This window comes from Tachypleus tridentatus, chromosome 8 (genome assembly GCF_004210375.1).
Source record: "Tachypleus tridentatus isolate NWPU-2018 chromosome 8, ASM421037v1, whole genome shotgun sequence".
Classification (NCBI taxonomy): domain Eukaryota; kingdom Metazoa; phylum Arthropoda; class Merostomata; order Xiphosura; family Limulidae; genus Tachypleus; species Tachypleus tridentatus.
Window position 1 is genome coordinate 7,496,890 of NC_134832.1, and position 26,069 is coordinate 7,522,958.

At 33.7% G+C, this 26,069-nt stretch overlaps 1 protein-coding gene across 12 annotated transcripts in view; it reads right to left on the reverse strand.

Moving 5' to 3' along the window:
• LOC143258477 (sodium channel protein para-like) overlaps nt 1-26,069 on the reverse strand; it is a 207,065-nt gene that overhangs the window by 81,712 nt on the left and 99,284 nt on the right. For all 12 annotated transcript variants that reach the window (XM_076517512.1, XM_076517510.1, XM_076517514.1 and 9 more), the window contains 6 exons: nt 23,611-23,701; nt 23,163-23,228; nt 20,695-20,951; nt 14,440-14,613; nt 1,823-1,998; nt 1,168-1,342 (listed from right to left, as the gene is read on the reverse strand). In XM_076517512.1, the coding sequence (XP_076373627.1) occupies nt 1,168-1,342; nt 1,823-1,998; nt 14,440-14,613; nt 20,695-20,951; nt 23,163-23,228; nt 23,611-23,701 (939 nt within the window). The remainder of the gene's footprint in view (nt 1-1,167; nt 1,343-1,822; nt 1,999-14,439; nt 14,614-20,694; nt 20,952-23,162; nt 23,229-23,610; nt 23,702-26,069) is intronic.

Sequence of the window (26,069 nt, forward strand, 5' to 3'; positions counted from 1 at the left end):
CATGGTGAGGTAAACATCAATATCAGAACATTAGTAGGGATCATAATTCTGTCTTTGCAAGTGGAGATTCAATGCACTGTAGATACACCTTGGATGGAAAAATCAGGTAGGATTGCCAACTCAGGAATGTCACTCTCAACAATAAATGCTTTTCAGGATTTCAGGATAGCAACTCTGATGGGTATATTCCCAATGTTCTTCTTACTCAGGAGGAGTTTTGTGTGTTGTGGTGAAGATGTTTCCACCAAGATGTCTCCTGAGCACAGCTTCCTTACTGATTTGGAAGAGCCAGCAAGCTCCTCTTATCTCTTTTGAATAAAAAAGGTGGATATCTGCCCTAAAGATTTTTCAGACAATGAATGAAGAATGAGAATTCAAATTGAGGTGTTGAGTCTGACTTTGATGGTGAATGTATAACAGAGCTGTCAATACGCTATGTTTTTTATGTTTTCTCATTTATATTTATTTGTTCATTAATGGGGATATCTATAAAAAAATAAGAACTTTTCAGAGCCTACTATCCCCACCCACCATGCAACCCTATGAAGAAATGCACAGCAATGCCAAACAAGGTTTTGTAAGCACTATACTCAAACATCAGCATGATTACGTCCAACACTGATCCTTGGTTGACCCTAGTCCAAGTGGACCAACTGATTGATCCTTGGGGGAAAGGGCACACCAAGGCTGCCCGTTTACAGGAATTCAAGGTCAAAGTTGTGTGTTAGGATAGATCACTTAACCACCAGAATCCTCCTCCCCTTCAAGGATTGCCATGCATGGCAAACACATTAGTGGATGTTCAGATCCCAGAGGAAGTAAACTGAAATTATAGAGCCTCACCATGTACAGGAATACATCTCAAGGGGTTAGAAAATGTATGGTTACATGGTGATTACAAAGTTGATCAAAATGGCCAAGTCCATGTATTGAGAGTTAACAAGAAGTATGTGCTGCAAACATGCATAAATTCACATAATTTAAACCATTATATATCTAAATATAAATATATTATATAAACTAATGGCATGAATAACTAATAAATATGTTATTACATGTTACATCATAGCTATGTATGTCATACAGAACAAAAAGAGAGATTGCTGGTAAAGTGTAATTAAAATTATTACAATGTATGAATTGCTAAAAAAAATGTAGAAAACCTACCACTAAGTTCCCAATAACTACAGTTGCTAAGAAGAAAGGGATGCATGCCCAGCCTGCCACTAGTAAACAGTCCCACATGGACTCTATCCATTCTCCACACAGGACTCTGAATACAATCATGAAGGAGTGCATGAAGTCTGTGAAGTTCCAGCGAGGTACTGCTCCATCAGAAAATCTTTAACATGAAATTAAGCTATCATAAAATCCAAGAGTCATCAAATTTACAATTTTGTATTACAAAAACTGAGATTGTTTTGAAAATCAATAAAATGAAATTTATTCATTTATGAAATCTTAATATTATTTTAAATTTGGGAACTTATTTAATATAACCACATCTCACTGAATGTAACATACAGTCAATCTCTACGCTGAAATTGTTAATAATATACAAGGGTGTTAAGAAATTCAAAAATAGGTAGGTATGATAACTAACTAGCTCTAAACAGTTGGTCACAGTTTTCTACAGAAATTAAGAAATGCACTGAGAAAAGCTATCTGTTTTTAAAGTCAATATTTAAAATTATTTGTAATATTTTAGCTTATTATATTCATTTTTTAATTTACATGATAGTTTAGTGGTAATGTTGATGTAATTGTGAATAAACTCTATGTGCACAAAGAATAATGGTAGGCTCAAAAATAGTCAACTTACAAGTGTTTGTTTTTATCATAATCTTTCCCAAACAACTGCATACCCATCACTGCAAATATGAAGATGATGATGGCTAACACAAAAGTCAGGTTACCCAAAGCTCCAACAGTCTTACCCATAATTGATATTAACAAGTTTAAGGTGGGCCAAGATTTTGCTAGTTTAAACACTCGAAGCTGAAATGAAATTTAAGCATATTTGTAGAATTGAAATAAAATTCAGAAAGTTAGACTAACTCTGAAATACAAAAAGCCTTGTCTTCTTAAGCTTGTTATTATGTTGCTAAAAACATGTACATCAGAGGAATGTACATAAACTCTACTTTCTTCACATGCAATAAAAACTGCAATTGTAATGGAAAACCACAGCTTTCTAGATACAGTAATGTGATATGAATAAAAATTTAACAACACATTTCTATTCAAATATATGATGACCTGCAGAATATTCTCTACAGAGTGATATGGTTGGGACACTGAAGATGTTGATAAATGGCGAATTTGGTGAGAAATAACTTAACATTCTCCTTTAAGGAATTTCTAAACATCACAGTAAACAAGTCTGACCAATTACACTAGCCAATTTTTGAACATAACAGAAACAAGATTTAAAACTGAGAAGCATGATTTGTTGTTAAGTATAAACAATCTCTTCTTAGACATTCTGAAAGAAGTAATCATAACAAATAACAAATAATAGCCATGACAGGTTATGAAAGGCATTCCTGTCAATTGGAATCAGCGTTAGTCAAGACAACAGAATAAAACAGAAACAGAAGTTACCTTCAGTCATCCAAGGATAAAACATGAAGTAAGTAGTAAATGAAAATATGATTTGCAGAAAAAATGACAAAGCAAACAAGAAGCCAAGAAATATAAGATCAAACCAAAGTTCATTCTAGGACAATGTCTAGGAGCTTATATCACTTGAGCCAAAAACTTGTAAAAGGTCTTTGAACAATGAGGGAAGGTGGGGATGACTTCATTGACATATGTAAATCAGTTTTGGAAGATGTCAATAAATTATAATTGTGAAAATAATACATAAGGAAAGACTTGACCTGTTGAGGAAGTAAATGAAATGCAAATATAATGCACCAACTCCAGAAGGTACTCAGTGAGATTGATAAGAAATCAGGAAAGAGTATTGACAATTGGCAAAAATGTGAAAAATCAAGAACAAGAATCCAATTTCTTAGACAAATAAACCAAAGAACAACTAGTTGAACAGCTGTAGTCACTGATTGATTGGTTGGTTGGTTGGTTGGTTATGGCACAAAGCAGCTTGGCTATCTGTGCCAAACATTCAGTAAAAAGTTACAATTAAAGTAAATTTAGAAAAATTCATAAAAGGAATTATGGTAAAACAAAACAAAGTTTATAAAAACAAACATAAATAGCATCAAAACCAATGTTTACATCCAGTTTACAACGGTAATACAATTTGTAAAGGACTTTCTATAGCATAATTGTAATTATCATAACTCACAAGGAAGACTAACAAGTAAGTTCAAAATCCACCATCAGTCACCTGAAGTTGGCCTTTCCTTTCCTGGTTCAGAATTATTTGACATTATAGCCATTTTCAGAAAGTAAAGTAATAAAAATTTTAAAAGACTTGCAGCAAAATTTTAATTATAACTCTCCAAATGACTAATGGGTAGTCCAAACAGCAGCATTAGTCACCTGAAATTGGCCTTTCAAGTCCTGGTTTCGAGTGATTTGACGTTACGGCCATTTTTTAATTTCAAATCAAACTAGATGGACTTCGATTATTAAAAGGGAATCACATTAAAAAAAGGTCTAATGTATAAATTAAAAAACTTAAATAGCATTAAAATGATTAATGGCCTTTAAAACACTAAAAACATTTCCAAGGTGGATAGTGTCACCATCACCAATTGCACTGTCTATTATTAAGGATAAACCTTGGGACAGAACATGTTTAAAATGGTGCTGTTGTTGACAGTCATAAGGACAGCAAGACAGTGAAATGTGGGTTATTGTGACCTGAGTGTCACACAGACTACACACTGGTGCATCAGTTCCACATAAAAAAAATGATGAGTTAAAAAACTGTGACTAATGCATAGCCTAATTAGAACAACTTCCTCTTTCCGATCCTGACAGAAGCAAGATGGCCAAGTCCAATACAGGGTTTTATTTGGAAAAGCTTGTTTTCACATCGCTCACTCCAAGTTGATTGCCAACTGTCACAGAGCTGAACCTTGAATACAGGACCATAGTCCATGTATGGAAGAGGCACAGCAGTGATAGTGCCATTGCAGATAGACATAGCTGTGATGTTGGCAAGCTAGTTCTCAAGAAGGCCAACGTGGCCCTGTATCCATAAAAACTGGATAGAAGTAGATGTTAAAGAGAAATGGGTCAGTTGGTTTTGAATGTCAGTGAGAACAGGGTGTGAACTACTGTGAAGCAATTTCAGCACCAGTAGAGAACTAAGCGAGTCAGTATAAATAGTGCAGTTTCAGTACTGCTTAGCTACTATGTGATCCAGGGCAAGAGAAATGACGTACAGTTCAGCAGTGAACACAGAAGCTGTAGAGGGGATTCTGCACACAACCACCAAACCACAACAAACCATGGCAGAGCCCTACATAGTCACCTGATTTCAAACCATCTGTATAAATAAGAATGGAAGGATGGTTTGAAAGATGTTCAGCAAATAACAGACTGTATTTCCAATTGGAAGTGTCTGTTTTTCTCAGATGACTTAAAGATAGGTCACATTAGGAGATTGTAAGAAGCCATGGTGGGATGGGCTGACCAGTGGATACAGCAATGTTATCCAAGGACAGACTCAATTCATTCAACTGCACCTGGATATGAAGGCCAAATGAAGCAATGGCAAATTGTCTGTTCTGAAAAAGTATGGCCCACCAGAGAAGGTAAACACAACCCAAGATGGGATGCTTTGGTAAGGAACAATGTTTTGAAACACATAGTAAAGATAGTTGCAAACGGTGAAGGTGCAAAGAAGGTTTATGAGACTCTATGTATAAGCTTTGAACTGGGAAAGTACTGAAAGCTGAAGTCTTTGATGATGAATGGGGTCCAACATCTTTAAGGCCAAGGTCCTGGCAGAGCCATAGACCAGTGATCCATAGTCGAGTTTCAATTGAATAAGAGCATGATATATCTTCAGCACAGAACATCAATCAGTTCCCCAAGTGATGGAAGATCAGTGCTCTTGTACATTTAACCTGCAGCTGCTTGATGTGTGATATAAAGGTCAGCTTGCAGTCCAAGATAAGCCATAAGAACTTTGTCTCAGGGACCACAGGCAGCACAACTTCACCGATACAGAGATCAAGATCAGGGTGAATACCCCGTTGGCGGCAAAAGTGCTTGCAAACGATTTTAGAGAGAAAGAAATTAAAGCCGTTTGCTGTAGTTCACCTTAGTAAATAATCGAGAGCAGTCTGTCGCTGCCGCTCAGTATACCTCATGTTCGACGACTGACATGAGATGTGAAAGTCGTCAACATAGAGCCTGTTTACAACAGTAAGAGGGAGTTGTTCAGTGATGCAATTAATCCATACATTGAAAAGTGTTTCACTCAATCACAGCCTTGAGGGGCTCCAAGTTCCTGTAGAAAAGAACAGGAAAGTGTTAATCCCACACAAACTTGGAATCTCCTGTCCATTAAAGAATTTTTTAATAAAAATGGGCAAATGGCCACATAACCCATATACACTGCTGGCCAAAATCTTAAGGCCAATGAACATAAAGAAAAAATATGCATTTTACATTGTTAGACTCAACCACTTAATTGAATAGACCTTCAAAAGATGAAAATAAGAAAAGGGAAAATAAAAATAAAAATCTTTTTCTGAATTTAATTGGAAAAATGTGAACACTATGAAATTAGCCTAAATACTAGTTGGTCAAAAGTTTAAGACCATACCAAAAAGAATTCCTAAACAGGGTAGGAAATGCCCAACAAGAGGTCTCAGTAGTGAGTTGCATAACCATCATTGTGAATAACTTCAAACATTCGCTTTGGCATGGTTGATATAACTGTTTGCAGAAGGCTGGCTGGAATGTTATTCCAAGTGGTAAAGATGGCTTCACAAAGATCACGAACTGTTTGGAATTTACATCCATTTCTATAGACTTCCCTTGCCATCCACCTCCAAACATTTTCAATGGGGTTCAGTTCAGACAAACATGCTGGATGGTCCAAACGAATCATGTTATTCGCCATGAAAAGTCCTTTATCCTGTGGGCATTGTGGATTGCAGTGTTGTCCTGCTGAAAGATCCAGTCATTTCCACACAAGCGAGGGCCTCAGTCAATAAGGATGCTCTCTCCAAGATGCCAATGTAGCCAGCTGCTGTTTGACGCCCCTGTATAACCTGAAGTTCCATTATTCCATGGAAGGAAAAAGCACCCCAGATCATGATGGAACCTCCTCCACTGTGTCGTGTAGAAAATGTCTCTGGTGGGATATCCTTATCGTGCCAGTAACGTTGGAAGCCATCTGGACCATCCAGGTTAAATTTTTGCGATGGCACATTGAGAGAGACCTTGCTTTTGCAGCTCGACAATTCTGCTACGTTCAAACTCTGTCATCTTTTCAGCCTTTGTCATGTTTTTACCCAATGTAACACAGGAGATGTCAGTGGGAGACGTTGACAACACTAATGCTTGAACACAAATGATTAAATTTCGTTACGTGTTTACCAATTAATACTTCATTTCAGTTTGGTCTTAAACTTTTGACCAGCTGGTATTTAGGCTAATTTCAGAGTGTTCACATTTTCCCAACTAAATGCTAAAAAAGTTTTTTATTTTTATTTTCCCTTTTCTTATTTTTATCTTTTGAAGCTCTACTCAAGTAAGTGGTCGAGTCTAACAATGCAAAATGCATATTTTTTCTTTATGTTCATTAGCCTTGAGATTTTGGCCAGCAGTGTATATGGAGGTCTTGTAATATGCCATACCTCCATGTTGTATCATAAGCCTTCTCAATGTCAAAGAATATTGATACAAGATGTTATTGTTTGAGAAAGGCTTCTCTGATTGATGTTTGAAGTTGAATCAGATGGTCCAGGGAGGAGTCCTGTCGTTGGAACCCGCACTGGGTGGCTGAGGGGAGGTTGTTTGATTCAAGGAACCAAACAAAACAAGCATTAACCTTAACCATCCTGTCTAAGGTCTTACATAGACAGCTTGTCAAAGCAATTGGACAGCAGTTTGAAGGAATCTTGGAATCCTTCCCAGGCTTAGAAAAAGGTAGGACGATAGTCTGGTGCCAGGCATCAGGAAAAACATTCTCCTGCTAGATCCGGTTAAAAACAATCAGAAGAATAGCAAGAAAAGCAGGAAATAGATGGTGTAGCATTTTACAGTGTACATCATCAGGTCTGACCAATGTACTGACAGACCAATGAAGGGCCAGTTTGAGTTCCACCAGTGTGAAGGGACAAATATAGTCATAGAGACAATAAGTTCGAAAGGAAAGAGGTGTTCATTCTACTTGAGTCTTGATGGTTAAGAAGGTGGAGGAAGAAGCAGAAGTGCTGGATATCTGGTAAAAGCTTTCACCTAGTTTATCGTCGATGCTCTGGGTATCAGCTACTTTCTGGCCATCAGAGAGCAAGATCAAGAGGGGGACAGAATTATACTGCCAACTGACCTTTTGAATCTTGTCACATTTGACTTTGGAACTGGTGATAGAAGATACGCTAGTTGTAAACTTAATCCAAGAGTCCTTCTAGCTTTGACTTCTTACCCACCAAGCATGTGCATGGGCCTGCTGGAAAGCAATACGGTGCGAGAGTGTGGGATACCTATGAAAAGTATTGCAGGCCAATTTTGAGTCTTCCATGCTATGTGGCAGGCAGGATTCCATCATGGACAAGGATATCGAGGAAAACGTGTAGAGGTTTTAGGAATACATCGAGTAGCTGCTTGTATAATACAGTCAGTTACTGCTGCCACATAGTCGTCTATTGATGGCTTACAGATGATGGCAAGATTAGGTTCTGTGAGAGCAGTGAAAAAGGGCCAGTTTGCTTAATGTAGCTTCAACCAGGGTAGGCGAGTTGGGTGGCATTGACCACAGCCAATATCTCTCAAAATTATAGGAAAATGATCACTACCTCATGGGTTACAGTCAACCCTCCATAAAAAAGTGTGAGAATAGTAAAGGGGTGCAAACTGAGAGATCAACAGCAGCAAAGAACTGATTAGATGCATGAAAATAAGTAGAAGAACCAGTATTGAAAAGAGAAAGGTGATCAGAGAGCATATGCTCTAAGGAGTGACCCCTCCTATCAATATCAGCACTTCCCCAGAGGGGATAATATCAATTAAAGTCTCCCATGATTAAAAAGGGAGATGGCAACTGTTCAGTGAGGGCATGGAGGTCTGATTGATCATAGATCTCTCCAGATGTTAGGTAGAGAAAACAAACAGTGATCGTATGACCCAAGGAAACATGGATGGCTACGGCCTCCACAGTTGTGTTGAGTGGCAAAGACAGGGTGGGAACATGCTGATCAACCAACAGTGCCACCCCTGACACCCTCCATGCACTCGTCCATCACACAGCCCATCATTTCTGTACAAAGAAAACAGCCAAAAGGTGACTGTATTGGCAGGTTTCAGAAATGTTTCCTGAAAAGAAAGACATACAGGATTGTAGGAAGCAATGTTTTGATGTCATCCAGATTAGAAAGTAAACCTCAACAGTTCCTTTGTATCAAGGTGTCATTTTTATCTATGTGTAGGCAAATTGGATGGAGAACCCTTCTGTTTACGATCATGTGTTTTTTCTTTACTGTCTTTATTCGAGGGAGGTCAATTGGGCAGGTCTTTGCTGTTGAAATCCTCTTCCATGAACGAATAATCATTTTGCGTCTTTGGGTGGGAGAAGAAGATGTATAACTCAGGGGTTCCCAACCTTTTGGCACTTGCAACTTGAAAATGTAATTGATGAAATAAAATTAATGTTATCCCAAGCTACTTCTAACAAGGCTACGCCACTCCCTTGCCAAGGCCTAGATAAAGTGGTGGACAGCAACTTTCAAGCCTTAGGGTAAGTAATGTTATAAATCATTTTCAAATGCTGCACCTCTTTTTCTTCCAACCATTTATGGCAGGAACCACAGTAGGACGAATGAGAGCCACTGCAGTTGACGTAATGAGGGTCCATTTCACATTCACAGACATTGTGGTCCTTGCCACTGCAACAAGCACATATCAAGGAACCATGACATGATGTTTTTCAGTGACCAAACTTCTGATACTGGAAACATCTGATAAGGTTTGGAACGTATGTCCGTACCCTGCAATTACGATAACCTGCCTTAATGGTGGCAGGTGGGCATGCTGATGTAAATGTCAGAATGAGGACACTAGTCTGCATTGTAGTTCCATCTTTGCAAGTGGAGATACACCTTACTGCAGAAACTCCTTGGGTGGAGATACCAGTGAGAATCTCTGACTCTGGGATTTTCTTCAAATACCTCTCAACAATAATTCCTCGTGATGAATTCAATGTAGCATTAGGTGTAACCTCAATAGATATTTCCCCAGTCACCTTTGAATGCAAGAGGAGTTTACTATGATGAGGTGTGGATGTTTCCACCAATGTCACCAGAGTGAAGCTTCTTTACTGATTTTGGAGAGCTAGAAAGTCCCTCTAGTCCCTTCTGAATGAAAAAGGAAGATATCTGCCCTAAAGGTTTATCTGAAAGAGAATCTAGTATAAGAAAATGAGGCACAGGTGTTATAGATGTTGAAGATTGCTGCTCAGAATCTTCAAGACGTGGTTGTTTACCTATGGACTGTTTTTTACTATTTTATTTAAGTTTTTATTTGAAGGATCCATAAAAAAAGGAATATCTCAGTGTCCACTGACCCCACCCACCATGGAGCCCTATGAGAGGATGCACTACAATGTCAAACAAGGACACTGCAGCAATGCCAGGGTTTTTTGAGCACTAGACCCAAACATCAGCATCAGATACAATGCCCACAACATTTTTTGAGAACATTCAACACTGACACTCAGTTGACCCTAACCCAACATAATTAGCCAACTGACCCTGGAAGGGGGTTGCCTGTCTACAGGAAATCAAAGACAAAATAGTGTGTTGTGGTTGGACCCCTTAACCAGCAGAATCCTCTCCTCACCTTCACAGGTCACCATGCAAGGCCAACATATGAATGGATGTTCAAATCTCAGGGGAGGTAAAACTTAAAAGTAGAGAACCTTCTCCAAGATGTCCCCTCACCATGTACAGGAATTCATCTCAAGGGAACACATTAAAACAAAAAGCAGAAAAGGTAAGCTTTGAAAGAAGAAAATATAAAAAGAAGTCTTACAAAAAAGCATCAACTAGCAAAGTATAATAAAATGGAAAAAAGGTAAAAAAGAATGTAAACATGAACAGCTGTAATTTCTCTATCTTTACTAAATGAACATATACATAAAAGAATGACAACAATGAAATAAAAATGGGATCTCTAAAGAACTTCTTGCAAATGGATGGGTAATAACTAGCTACAAACCAAAGACATGTGATGTTGAAATTAAAAGAAAAATGTCAAAAATGTTGACCATAGCCCAAGTGGACTAGCAGACTGATCCAAGGGGGCCATTCCAAGGCTGCCAAATCTACAGGAATTCAAGGGCAAAGTAGTGTGTTAAGGTTGGACTCCTCAACCACCAGGATCCTCTCCTCCCCCTCACAGGTCACCATGCACAGCAAACACATGGGTGGATGTTTAGATCCTAGAGGAGGTAAACTGAAAGAACAGAACCTTCCCTGAGGGTCCCCTCACCACATATAGGAATCCACGCCAAGGGGTGTAGTCACTGATCATTACTCAAAAAAAAACAGATCCAAGAAATCACTGTAGGAGCTATTTTCCAATGTGATAATGGAAAATTTTCACATGAGAAAGCAACATAATATGGCAAATTATGGTTCCAGTGGCCAAAGTGGCATGAAGAGAAGATTCTGGAAATTTGACTAACTGATTTTGGAAAGAATGTGAGATAGAAAAGAGAGTAGGCATAAAGGAAGAAGTTTTCCCACAAGTGATTCATGCCCTGGAAGTGGAAGAGGATGGTTAAACAATGACCAAAGTAGGGAAGGTATTGGTCGATGGATGGCCATGTAATTCGCAGAACTACTAAGAAAACAAAAAGTGGTGAGCCCAGGAAAGTGCTAAAATGATCACCACACTAGGAACAGATCAGTTTCAAAAGTGAGTATGTTAAGAATGAAGCCAATAAAATAGAGAAGCTATGCAAAGAAAAGGTTGGAGGAATACGTACTATCTTGATTTGTGACATAAGATACCACCATAGAATTGTCTATGTGAGCAGAACGATGGTTTAAAATAAACAAAGACTTGAAGTGAACACACTGATAACCTAGTGTTTTAAAATTCTGTTGTTTCCTGAGGAATTCAAGAACCAAAACAACACATATCTCCCAACACAGTTTCTCAACCAGCAAGAGAGACATCTGTAGAAGGTGAAAGTTTATATGAACTAGACTTTTGATTCTACAAAAATTGGAAAGGATGGAAGTGAGCAAAGAAATAGTTATGCTGTTTGATAACATGGTTGAAATTATACAATAAGGAGAAACAAGGTACTTTCGAACGAGTTACATGTGAATGCATCACAATGGAATGATTTTGCAAAATGAAGCCATCACACCTAAAGCAAAGAGAATGTATTTTGCAGTAAGTTTAGAAGAATCCATGGCTTGCATTGCATTAGAAGATGGTGATAAAATTGTTGTAGCTGTTTAAAAAATATTCTTCCCTACCGTAAAGGTTGCAAGTTGTAAAAAATCCTTAAAGTCAGTAAATGAATAATAAAAGCTACAGCTTTTTTTTTTCAACAAAATGCTTGGAGCAGTGAAATATTTTTCATGCAACTTTACATACAAAATACTTGGTAATTTGAACCACTATTAAGTTTTGTTACATCTTTGTTTTAAAAATATAGTACTGTGAAATATTATTACAATTCACTGCACACATGACACAGAATTCAACATAAACACAGCCTCTATATAAAAATAAAAAACTGAGTAATCCAACACTATACCCTTACAAGGTTCAGTATTTAAAATATAGCATGCTTGAGAAAATAAACCTGACCAGCAGAAACTTCTTCTGTACATTATTAGGACAAGCTGACAAATCCTCACTCTACAGATACAAAAACAAACTGGCCTTTTGTTCATTCTTATAAGAAATAGATGGGTGATTCTGCAATCATGTGGACACCAGCAGACAATTTGGCATTAATAATTTGTTATGGTGATAATGCAACCACAGGAACTCCATATACGCTACAGGTAGACAGCATGAGTAACATTTCAAAAAAAGTTATAGAATTTCTGATAATGATAAAACCATCTGCATCAGTTAATAGTGAATTCAGAATTCATACTGAGAGAAGTCAATGGCATCAAAGTCTACAAAAAAAATGAAAGTTAAGGTAAGAAAGCAGAACCTCTGTACATTTTCCTGACACAGACATTGTAAATCTCTCAAAAGATATCAGAGTGGAGAACTCTGGGTAAGATTATGCAAGGGTATTCAGAACAAAGTTGTCTGACTGTTTACAGAATGAGAGCAACTCAACAAAAAAGGCTGTTTGCATTTCAGAAAAAAGTACACCTGACACAAATTTAAATTTTGAATAATTAAACCATATTTATTATAACTGTTAAAAATTCAAATTTTAACATGCAAAGACATGAAAGAACGTAATAGGTAAAATAATGAAAGATATTTCTTGATTGTTATTTTGGAGCTATAAATTAAAAAAGTATATCCAAAGTCTTATTATAAAATATGGAGAACAGATTTGAACAAAAAGGTATAGGCAGCAGGTAACGATGCCTGAAAATGTTCCAGAAAATCTACATCTACACAGAGTTTTAGGACTTTAAGTGCTATTTACATAGATATAACAATAAAAATATACATATATTTGTGCACTAAAAATTACCCTTTTGCATGCACATTATAAAATTTTTATTGAATTTACCAAGCAATCTTTATGTAGCTTAACTAAGAAATTTATATCTCACTTTTATACAAACACAACTCTTAAATATTATCCTTTTCTAGGCTGCTATTAACTAACTACTTATTATATACAACCTAAATTATTAAACACTCAAAACTAAAGTATGTCACTTAATTGTACCTACTGTACTTAACCAATAAATATCACACAAGAAAAAAGTTGGTCTTCCAAAAGAATTCAATACAACAACCACATAGCGCAAAACTTAAAAATGTTTAAAAAACAGATTTATGTAAAAAATGAATAAAGTTTCTGAATTAGTTCTATTATACCTCATGTTAGTTTTGTTTCTGCATTATCTTATTGAAATGTGACACGTAAAACGAGGTACAAATTAAAAATGGCTTTGTGACACCAGCAACAAACTTCACTCCTACAAGGTATTCATTATAGTGAGTATACACATACAGAAATGCAGTAAAACTCCTAAGGTACAATGAAGCCTAAACAATTTGCTTTAGTCCTAAAGTATTTATTCAACTTGAAAGTAAAATCTGAACTATTTGTGTCCAGAAGAAATGCTCATAACAATCAGTTTGGCTTTCCTATAATTAAACTAATACTCTAATCTTAATTTCATGAAGTATCAAGTTCCAATTAAAATAAATTAGGCAGGTCACCCATAAAACACACATGAAAAATGTGAAAAAGACACATCAAAATATAGGGAAAGGTTCTGACAACAGTATCAAAGTATATAAATGTATATATATAGATGATATGATCAATACATGTATGTATATACATTCATGTTAAATAGTTAACACACAGGATTGCCTACAAAAGTTGTAGTTATTTCAAAATGAGGCCCAAAACACACTGTGCATGTGTTGATTCAAAGTAAACAGAACAGCCATCACTGATGTAAGGCAAAGAATGCCTATAAAAGAAAAATACATGAAAATTATGGCAACAGTAAGATATGAAAAAGCAGGATGTCTCATACTAAACACAAGACATATCAACGTAAAACCAAAAAGTTAACCATGACCATTTACATCTGGTAGAATATGTGACACGTTTCACTTTCTTTGGACTCAATCTACCTTGAAATTTGTCACCCACAACTACACAACAAAAACTGAGATATATAAATCTATACTGAACACATAACAAAACAAGAGGTAAAAACAAAATATATACCTTATATATCAGTGATTTCAATACAATGAAATTAGTATAAACCAAATCAATACTGTCTGGAAAGAAGACAAAGCATAATGGAGAAAGTGTTATTAAAGTTTTCCTTTGTTTTTCTTAAGGGGGTTGAAAAAATAATGTTATAACCAGGAAATTATTAACTTGGTATATAGTTTAAAATAACAACAAATACCAAGCATATTTCACTACACAAATAAAAACTACCAATGAAGGAAACGAGTTTTTCAATAAAATCACACACAAAAAAAACATTTTATTGATAGTCTTTTTTAAACTGTGGTCAATAATACTTATACAAGACTTACAACTTACCAAGATAGCTAATTTGAATATAAATATAATGATCAGATCCTCACACTTACCAATCTGAATGATCGAAGAACTGACAATCCTTGGACACCTGAAAGTGTAAGCTCTATCAAGGAAAGAGCCACAATAATGAAATCAAAGATGTTCCATCCTTCTTTAAAATAGTTTTTGGGACTCATAGCAATAAGTTTCATGAATGCTTCTATTGCAAAGGTAGCTGTAAAGAACTAAAGAAAAACAAATATAATAAAGTATTTTTCATTGTATAAGCAATAAAAAATCACATTATAGATACATTAAAATGGGTCAAACAAATACATTCTAAGTTCTTGAATTACTAATAACAATTGCATATTTCAAATTTTTAAAATGCTATTATTCTTCTTTCTTTTTTTTCTAACACAACATATATTTGCAAATTAGAAAAGCTCATGTTGGTCAAAAAACAAATGACCCATTGCTGACAGCTGTTAAAATAATTGCAATTCTAGATCAAAATGGAAATTTTATCTTGTTATATTGGAAATGTCAAAGGGTTGCATGTTCAAACTATTTAGTAAGATATCATTATAAATGTTATGGGATAACAATACCTGCTAGACTGACTTGAAGACATTGGGGAAAAGTATTGGCAAGTATTAATAATGCTGCAAATGGTAAAAAACACAGTACTAAGTTACAATGAGAATATTATGAATATAAATGATGAAGTTGTAGATGATGAAAATGATAAGGAATTTACTGATAATGAGTTTTTTGGCCTTAATGTAGATTGCGATGATGGAGGTGATGATAACAAAGTGAATAAGTCACAAAAGAATGAAAAAATATAAATAATATCAAAGTCATTTTCCAAATATATTCTCCTTTGACAAGAAAGCTTCCAAGTCAAAAAATATTCTGAAAGTGTATTATTTACTTTTACTGATAAAGCAAAAAGTATAAATACCTTCACCATTTTGGTACTAAAGAAAATATACTTTATTACCTTACCCAATGATTCATACCAATTAATGCTTCATACAAGAAAACAAACTGTAAAAGCTAGCAGAGAAACCAAAAAAATCATGTTCAGTTAACAAAAAAAGCAGTTGAAGTGCAATCAAAACATTTTCTGAATTCTATCTATATTTAAGGAAGGATGTTAGTGCATCCGTTGTAAATGCATTCCAAATGGGGCTGTTTACTATTGTAATACTAGTTATCTAACATATATTGATACATCCATCTTTATGTAGCCATATCTTCATGTATGCTTAATACTTTGCTTTAGGAAAGGAAAAAAAAGAAAAAAAAATGTGAAATTTTTGGTGATCCTATCCATGATACACAATATTACCCAGTATGTCAAATACACTAGGTGTTTAATGTGTCTAGTAGATAAAATGACAGCTATTGTTTTGTCACTAGTAGCCACGTGATGGGCCTAAGTTGCTTGTTACTAGATGGATTCAATCACTCAGAAGTACCATCAGGAGTGTTTCTTAAATTAATGTAGACTGACTTATAAAAATTAGTAGCATAAATGTTATGAAACATACAAAATGTGTATAGAAACAAAAGACAAAAATTCACATGAACTGTTAAAAAATGCCCAATGTGTCATATATTACAGAAAATCATGATTATATTTCTCCAAGACTAAGAATATATTCTACTCCATTTACAAAATACTAAATGTTTTAAAATTAAAAACTTTACATTTGTAGTCATAAACCTCAAATTTGAAGAAATATTTTCACATCAAGTATAAATACAGATTGAGGCCAACCAAATTTCATTTTAATACAGTAGAACATGTCACCTAAGTAGCTGCACATCTTACCTTGGTAAGGTCCACAACTTACTCAGTCATATTTATGTCTACTGTACATAGTTCCTGCCAAAGGCACATACTGTATAAGAGAGAAAATGCTCAGTGCAGATTTCCTCTAATACACAGTGCAATAATTTGCTGAGTTGGGAAGAATAAAACTGCAAACAAAAGTTTGTGGTTTAGCAGCAGTCAGCCTGCAGTGATGTCATGCTGAATCCAGGCAGAAATACTGCAAGCCAAGCCATGCACACACCGTGAACAGCCTTGTGCCTGTTTGTACAAGTCAACTGTAAAGTAACAACCAAACGTAAATCCAATAAATCTACTTTTCACTGTCCTCCATGCAGTAGTCATAGTAAAAAAAAAAAGTGCAAAATTATTTAAGATATGAAGATAAATAAACAAAATAAACACTGTCATTTATTTCTTCTACATTTTTAAGCAAACTATTAAAAACACTTCATTTCTGGTACTTTTAATAAAAAAATCTATAGTAAAACATAAAGAATTGAATGTTTTAACAAAGAAATACCAATTTTGCAACATTTTTCTTAGTAATGTTGAAAAATAAAAAGTGAAAAAAAATCAAAACATATGATCCATGAAACTCAAACAAGATTATGAGAGTGAAACATTATTGTAGATTCTTTAGTGAACCTGATATACTGAAATGTGAATATAAGAAAAAAATAATTAAATATAGTTATTACAAAAAAATTATAAATTAATGTAAAAAAATTGTGCTAACTTTCAAACAACCTTGAAATATATGAATTACTCATTTTTTAAAAGTGCAGATCTTTCTTGCTGTGATATTATGGGACACTTTAATTTAGACACACTGATTAGGATTGAAGTCAAACAGTGAGGCAAAGAAATTTCTTGAAGTGTTTTATAATAGTTTTACGTACCAGATTGTCAAGGAAACAACCAAAAGAGGATGTCATTTCAGATTTATTGTTAACCACTAATGAGGATATGAGGTAAAAGGGGATCAATATATAAGCTACATTTGATGTTTTGCTACATTTAGAAATACAAATAAATGAAATTTTAGTATCTAATTTGCATAAAGCTAAGACAAGGTTAAATCTTACTGATAGTGAGTTAAAAAGTGATGCGAGATGGATCTTAGATTCCCTGTTTTAATAAATTATTTTCAATTCAGCACAGATATGTTTCTACAAAGAGAAAAAGGGTAATATGAAAGATCAAACCTAAATAAATTACTCAAGACAAAGCCAAAAACAATGAATAAATGCCACATATATGAGAAGTTTAAAATGACAAACAGATTAAAAGATTTACAGAACTACAGAAAAGATTAGGATTCATTTAAGAAAAACAAACTAGTAAAACCCAAAAGAGCTTATAACAACTAGCTGACTGATAATGTTTAATATAACAACAAAGACTACAATTAAGTATATTAAAGTGAAGAAAAATGTTCAAATAGAAATTTCATCCAGTTCTGATGGCAAGATTTTTGTTGAAGACTATGGCATGGTCAACATTGTAAATGCTTTCTTGTATTCTATTTTCACAAAAGAAAATATTAATAGTACTTGTAACCCAAAACATTCTAAGTGAAATATCAGAGTTGACAAGAATCATGTGGATACTAGCTACTTGGTGGTAAGCAGAAAAAGTGAGTGACTGAAAACAGATACAGCACCATACAAGTTATTCACTATGAGCCTCTTTCTTTTATTTTTAGTAAGCAAATACAGTGACCAAATGCCTGAGGAACAGAAAGATGTTAATGTTACCTCTATTTTTATTCTGAAAAAATTCTAATAATTCTGATATAATCAGCTCTGCAAAATGATTTAGTGAAATATGATATAATAAAAGAAAGCTACCAAAGTTTCACTAAAGGAAAATCATATCTCAATAATCTGTTAAATCTATATGATAGAAAGGATGAAGACTTGGCTCTCTTAAATTTTAAAATATCTTTTGATTAAATGTCACACAGAGGCTTAACTAAAAAAAATCTTATTGCTAGGGGTTGGGAAAAAATAAGCTGATTGGACTGTAGGATAGTTTGGTAATAAAAACAAATAATTATTAAAGAAGTCCAGTTTACTTGGACTTGTACTTTGGACAAGTGGAGTGCCTCATAGTTCAGTACTCGAACCTTTGCTTTTTCTTCTTTTCATTAAGGATAGTGAAATGGGCATAATTAGTAAATTGATAAAATATGCTGATAACATTAATCCCTTGGGTACTTTTAGCTGTATTGAGGATATTAAGATGTCACAGAATGATTTAAATAGATCTATAAATTGAACATGTACTTGGCAAAGGACATTTAATTTATTATAAGTACAAGACAATGCACCTGAGTTATCGTAATTTGATTCACACATGTAATATAGAAGTAAAGAATCTTGCATAGAGATAAATAAATCATTTAAATTATCAAGACAGTTTCCTGTTCTAGCAGAAAAGCTAAAAGGAAGATTAGTGTGTATTTACAAAAATATTAATAACAAGTTAAAAGGAGTAATTATTTCTCTACACTATCACTAGTTTGGACTAACTTTGAATAATGAGCACAGTTTTGGTCTCCATATCTAAGAAAAGATATTGACTTATTTGAAAAGTTTAAAAGGAAAGCTACAAGTAAGATGATTACAGGGATTAAAACATTATCTTATAGAAATTAAGTTAGGATCTCATTTTACTTTTCCTTGAAAAAGAAGAATAAAAGATAACCATATTAAAGATAAGTTTACAATATTATCCAGGGAATAAATAAATGCCTCTGAGTTTTCCATGATGTATTCTGATGTCTGCAAGATGAAAGAGCACAAGTTAAAAAGGTTTGAAAAAGACAGGTTATTTTGCTTAGAGAATGACTGACTTACAGAGTGCAGCAATGCAAGTCAGCACTTTACACAAGTTTAAGAAGGGAATTATTGATTTCTTGAAAATAAAGAATGGTTTAATTTTTTATATTTCTCAAAGGAAGGCATTCAAGGACACTTTTGAATGACCAGATGGTCCCTTTTATGTTATTTTTATGGAACTATATTTGCAAATTAACTTTAAGCACAATGAATGGGAGATACAAAACTAAGTTTCTAATCTACCTAAACATCAAGTTAAATCTAGGATTTATGGATTTTCTGCTGATATTTACACCAATATATTTGTTTTAAAACAAGTATTTTATTATATATCTTTTGGTATTAAACAATAGTACAGAAAACTTGTGGTAAAAGATGGAGAAAAACAGCAATAATATACGTACTTGTTCCATATCAAGTGAAATAACGTTTAAAAAAGTATTTTGATTTTTTATATGATAGACAATGCATACAGAAACAGTCCTACTTACCTTATACCAACCATTCACTTAACATGCACCACTAAAAATACATGTAGTAAGTAATTACATATATTTTAATATTCAATGTTTTATAGTTGTGCTGTCTTCTCTCATATACTTACTAATGTTCATTGTTATTTATAAAACAAAGCAAATATTTTAAATTACCTTAAATTAAAAATCCATAGTACTTAATTTCAAATTACTTTAGATGAATATTGCATTTCTTAAGTGTAGGTTCCTTATGTGTATCTCAAGTTAACATTGCTTTCATTATCATGTAAGACTAATCATTTGAAAAGCTTCTAATGGTTTCAGATTCTGTGAAAATAGAAGTTCTAACATTTGTTTTTAATGACCTATATATTGGTCACATTAAACATGTGCAAACAATGCATTCAAGTAAGCACCTCATTTTTCAGAAAATGTAACTTAATAATAAAGTATAATACAAATGTAATAATAGAAAGCATTTATTAAACATTTTGGAATCATCAAAATTCCATCATCAGTAATTTAGAAGTCCAAAACAAACAAACAATATTTGCAATTACAACAGAAATACGATAAACTGATTGAACGTGCCTTTTACAAAGAATGAGTGGTCTTTTACAAAAAGGCAAATGACTATTAGACGTATGAAGAACAGACAATTATTAAAAGTAGGAAAAATCAGACCATTACAAATATGGTAACCCATGGAACAGTGAAAGTTACATGGATACTATATTATGATAAAAATAGAGAAAATAGTTAAGCTTATCAACTGAATTTTGAAGCAATAGAATTGATCTAAGAGGATTTTTGATAAGAAAAGTACTGTATAGTGTTTAACATACAACAATGATCTCCACGATGTAAAGAAATTTTTTACATACATTTTAACCTTTTTTTTATACACACACATACATCTATATATTATTTTAAAAACACTTGGAGTGTGTGTTGTTTGTTTATCATTAAATTAATCATTAACAAGTCACAGACACCTAATGTAGAGGAATCCTTAGCCCAACACACCCATATATTTACATTACTATATATACCGTCAGTCAATCACAAGTGAATTGATGAATGCAATAAAGGTAAAGATGTTTTGTATCCTCTATAGTACAAAAGCAATTAAAGAGTTGACTTCAAACTAATGGTACTTACATAATTTCCATTCTTTAAAAAATTTTCAAAGGATTCTTCCATATCATGATGATCCATAGCCATAAAGAGAGTATTGACAACAATGCATAATGTTATGAAAAGCTCCATGAAAGGATCAAACACAATAATGGAGTTAAATTTTTGGAATTTAATCCAGCACCAACAACAATCCCAAACACAGAAAATGTCAATACATTTTAAGCACTGGGCTAAGCATCGATCTTTGAACTTAATACCTTCTTCTTCATCCTCTCGTTCTGCAGAACAAAAAAAAATATCTTATTAATAATCACTTACAAATCACAACTACTATAATTATGATACTCCAGTTTTTCCTATGCTCTAATGTTAATTAAGTCTGAATTAATCACTTTCAACGTTAATTACAGAAAAAGCATAGTAAAGCTGCCTTCATCAAACACCTATGCAAAATGTGCAGTGTGCAATGTATTTTATAAAATGACAATAAAAACACACTAAGACCAATACTTTTAGTTGGTCAAACATGTTCTTAAAACTGATGTATATAGTTGTAAATGAAACAAACAGAACACAATATTGAAACACTGTCCTAGCTTAATTCTCCAATTAACTTTAAAACTTGTATTGTACATCAATATAGTTATTAATCTTAGATGCTATTTTATACTATGATTTATTATAATCATTGCCATAAGGAAGATTACTTACTTAATTCAGAAAAAAAATATGTCCCTAAAGTGTAGATGAGACACTATTTAATTATATATTATTCTGCTAAGCACTCAATTAAGATCTAAAAAAAAATCTCTAAATAATGATGCAACAAAACCCTGACTAAGACAGGAAATACATAACTAATAATTGTTTTTACACTTTTAGTTCTTAGTGTTTAATTAATAATTTTAAAAATAAAAATGTAATTATCAAATGTCAATGAAATAGTGATAATGCAGTGTTTCAAGGAAACAACAAGCTAGTCTTGAGTTTGTGAATACTTCATAACATTACAAGCTTACAAAGATTAAGTATTTTACTACTTAACCATGGATTGGTGGCTAAAAAAAAAACTTTAATATAAAAAACAAGTACTTCTGATATAATGACTGCAGCTGAAGGTAAACCACTGCAGTACTTTGCTCCCAAAAAGTCAGAAAATAATCTTTCCAAAATAAAACAACTGCCACCCAAATCAAGTCTAATGAGAAATAAGCCATAAGATAATTAAGTTCAGCAAGAGCTCATTATTTTATTGATTTATGTGCATTAAAATTAAAATTTATCTTAGGTCATAGTGCAAAATAAAATCCAATAGCACTTTGGTACCTGCTAACTTTTTGAATTTCATCATGAAGTAGTATTTTGTGTGAATCACTAGTTTCAACTTTATTAAGTACCTCACAGATTATGAAATTTGAGAGCCATGCAGATATCTTAAAAAAATAATAAAAAATTAAATGGAGTGAATCTGTAACTGCAAGGAAAGAATGTTACCATTTTTACCGCAAAAAATAAATTTTCATCAATGCAACAGAAACTTGCATTTTGGACTTCATGCACAAAAAAGATGATCTTTAATTGCTTCCTGACTTTGAATTATTTTCTCCACAAAATTAATTCTGTCCCCAATAAAAATATTTTAAATCACATTACACATCACCTATATGACTTACACTTCACTTTGTTAAAATATTTCTCCCCATCAAATGACTACAATGAATAACGGCATAATCCCTTTGCACTAACAACCACAAGCCAGTCAGTGAAACAGTGCAAGATTATCAAAGCTTGACTAAGCTGACTTCTAACCCCAAACTAAAACTAATTTCTGTTAATAAATTTTTGCAGTAACCTGTTTCACAAGTACTCAAATGTGGCAAAACATACAGTATACAAGCTCCTTCCCTTCAGTTCAACATACTTGTGTGAAACTAGATTTTTATGCTACACTGCAACAAAAACAAAATACATGAACATACTAAATGCTGCACATTATATGAGAATCCACCTCTCAAGCATCACTCCTAATATTACATATTTGTGAGCAAAAGAAACACTTTTGGTGCCATTAAAATGGAACAAAAAATTTTAATTGCTTTAAATTTGTGTGTGTTATGAAATTAATATTTAAGTGCCTTCTTGATTAAAAACTGGTTAATTATAATTAATGTATACATAATAAGTAGAAATAAGTTCTATACCTTTAATTGTGTATGTCGTTACCTACTGTAAAATGATAATTTTTTTATGTTTTAAATTTTAATATAAATATGTTTCTTAAGGGTTCTGTCAATAGTTTTATTAGAGCTCAAAAACATGATTCAAAACAAAACTGAAAATATATATTAAATAAAAGTATTAGGATTGCTTTGAAACACTTAATGTTCAAATGTATAACACTTTTGCTTTAAAGCCACATCAGATTCAATATTTTTCAGATTTCAATTTGTGTTCTAAATATTCATTAGTCATATGGATAGATTTATTACCTAGATCACTTAACTTGCTCTGTCTTCCTGCAGCCTGCTCGATGATGTCATTTAAAACCATCACATCTGTAAATCAGGAAGAGATATGGAAAATACATAAAGATATGAATTGTTACTGAAAACTTTACTTCAACATTATTTGTAGAATTTATGGATATATTTTGTCTTGAGCCATCTACAGTCCTACACTAAGCTTTAAATGTCTTTAATTTATTATTTCCATACAAGAACTAAAAAAAAAAATCACATTTATTAGCAGGGCTAGGACAAAACAGGACCTTCCAGACAGACTTAAAAATATCATTTAGATGTAAAAAGAAAAGAACTACACATAAAATGATCAAATCTATTACCAGAATGTATAAGATATTCAATCTTCAAAACACAGGTTTCAATTTTTTTTTTTAACAAACAAAGTCTAAAACATTTTGAAAATTGACTTTATCACCTTTCATATCCACCATTGTCTGTCTGTGTGCTGCAACATCATCTCGGTGTTTCTGTTTTGCTAAGATATCTTCACCTTCAACTGAATGATCCTGCATAACAGTTTACAACAGTACTTTCAGCAAAATTAACACTTCATCTGACTTTCTGATAATTTCAGAAAATAAATATTGGTACAAGTACAATGCTAATATGTCACAAAACTTGAATTTTCACATATATATAAATGAAATGTCTCCATGAACCTATCATGCAGTATTAAGTTTGTCATTTTTAATTCCACTGTTTGTTAAACGATTTCTTTTGTCTCAAATAAACCTACCTTTAACAAATTTTTAAGAATGTTAACATTTTCTTAAATCAAAGATGTATTTCTAATAATGTTTATTTTCTCCCATACTTATAGGTATTTCTGAACTGCTATGGTTTCTTTCTTTCCCCATATAAGTACTGGTCTGATTTTTTTATTGCTTGCTCTACTCTTTTATATCCCCATTCAATTTCCCTTGGTGATACTTAACATGTGATCCTCTCAGCCTGATTCAATGCACCCTCTATATTGGTACTGTATATAAGCATCTCATTCAGATAAAGTTATCACTTTTTTAGAGACTGACTCAATCCAGTCTTTAACACTGGCTCTTAGTGGGAAGGAAGAATACGAGAGCATGAGAAGAGGTGAGTATTAACAGAAATACATTTTCAATTTATGAACATGTTAACTTCCAAAACATATTACTTCCTTTCCCACTTATAGCTAGAATCTCAAATTGAGAAGATGGATGAGCCAGTGATGACATAAGCCATACAGAAAGTTTCTGCATGAAACATAGATGTGTTAATAGATTGTCACTCTAGTTCAGTAATCACACTACATCCACAACAAGTATGTTCTTAACCAAGAATCTAATTCATATACCACAGGTGGAATTGTACATAATTTACCATCATTATTCACCAGTCCTCAGCCATATGGCCAAGGTTTCACTACTCAGGGTTGGAATTAAAGAGTCATGATTCCACAAACACATGTTGATGGTGAAAACAATTAGAAAACAAAAGATATTTATAAATATTTACAAGTGGATCACAACCTGTAGTAACAGAGTGATGTGTTCTCACCCACCAGAATCATGACAACAAAGTAAGCTACATGGTATTGGAAAACCTTCTCCCCAACATGAAGAAGTCTGAAAGACAACACTCAAGGTTCAAATTGATGGGATTGTGTATGCCTTACTCCACCTGAGGAAAGAGAACACGTTTGGTCTGGAATTATGAACACTTATTCCCCAATCTAATGGATAAGGTAAATTCCACTTCTGGAATTAGTATGGGACCACCAAGAGTTTATAATTATAAGGAGGTAATGGGTTATCTTCCATGACTGGAGTATTGAACCAATAATGCTTAAAATGAAGGCCATTCCCAGCTGCAACCAAATAGCACAGCATCAAATATGAACTCATACCATGAGCAGGCTCTTACCAACATCTGGGAAAAAATTCAAGGATCTGGGTAAGAGGGCCCCTAACTCTACTCTCTTCTCCAACAATTAAAGAATACACTCTCACATTCTATAGGAAAAAAAACTCTGTCCAACATCCCACTGACTGGAAACCAGGTGTGGTAAGGATTCCCTATATTCTCTAGTAGAATCTAGGGGAAGGGATATGCACAGGGGAGCCCTGATGAACACTACTCTGGAAAGAGTGCAACAGGTGAACCGAGTTTCCTAAACTTTTAAAATCAATACAACTGTGAGTTATTCAATTCACAGATCAGCAAATATGGGTATGATCCCCCTATACTTTATTCATGATAATCCATGAGTTTTGATCCAGCTTAGGTCAGTAATAACACCCAATCAGTACCTAGGTAATCTTATGGAACACCTCAATTATATAGAAACTGTTGCATCCTGTTTTAAAGTACAGTGAATTAGCAGTTGCTAATGCACAACTGATTTGATAAAAACACAACTGCTTGGGCAACATTTACCATAAAGTAGGATTCTGTAAAATAAGAGGTAAGGGGCCATTTAAATGAGAGAGACAAAAGGAGCATAAAGTATACACCTCATCTTATCAAGCCAAGGTGGTAAAGATAACCATAGGAGTAGTTGAACACCCAAAGAGGAAGACATTGCCAGGCCATGTAAATAATGCAAGATAAAAGTATTGAGAGAAGTCTGCACACCAACCCACACAATGTCCATCAATGGGCAATTCAACTGAGCAACTATGAACATACAGATATGACAAATGTGATGAGACATGACATGAGAAGATCACTCTCCTGAAAAGAGAGCTGAGAATAAGCAGCATGCATCTCTTATTGAATTCAACTTGTCAAGACAACCTGGAAGTAAACGACGGGCAGCTGAAGAATCCCAATGTATGAATAATCAGTTGCTATTCCTTCTAAAGGAGTTACTGCAAGACACTTACCACTTCTTAG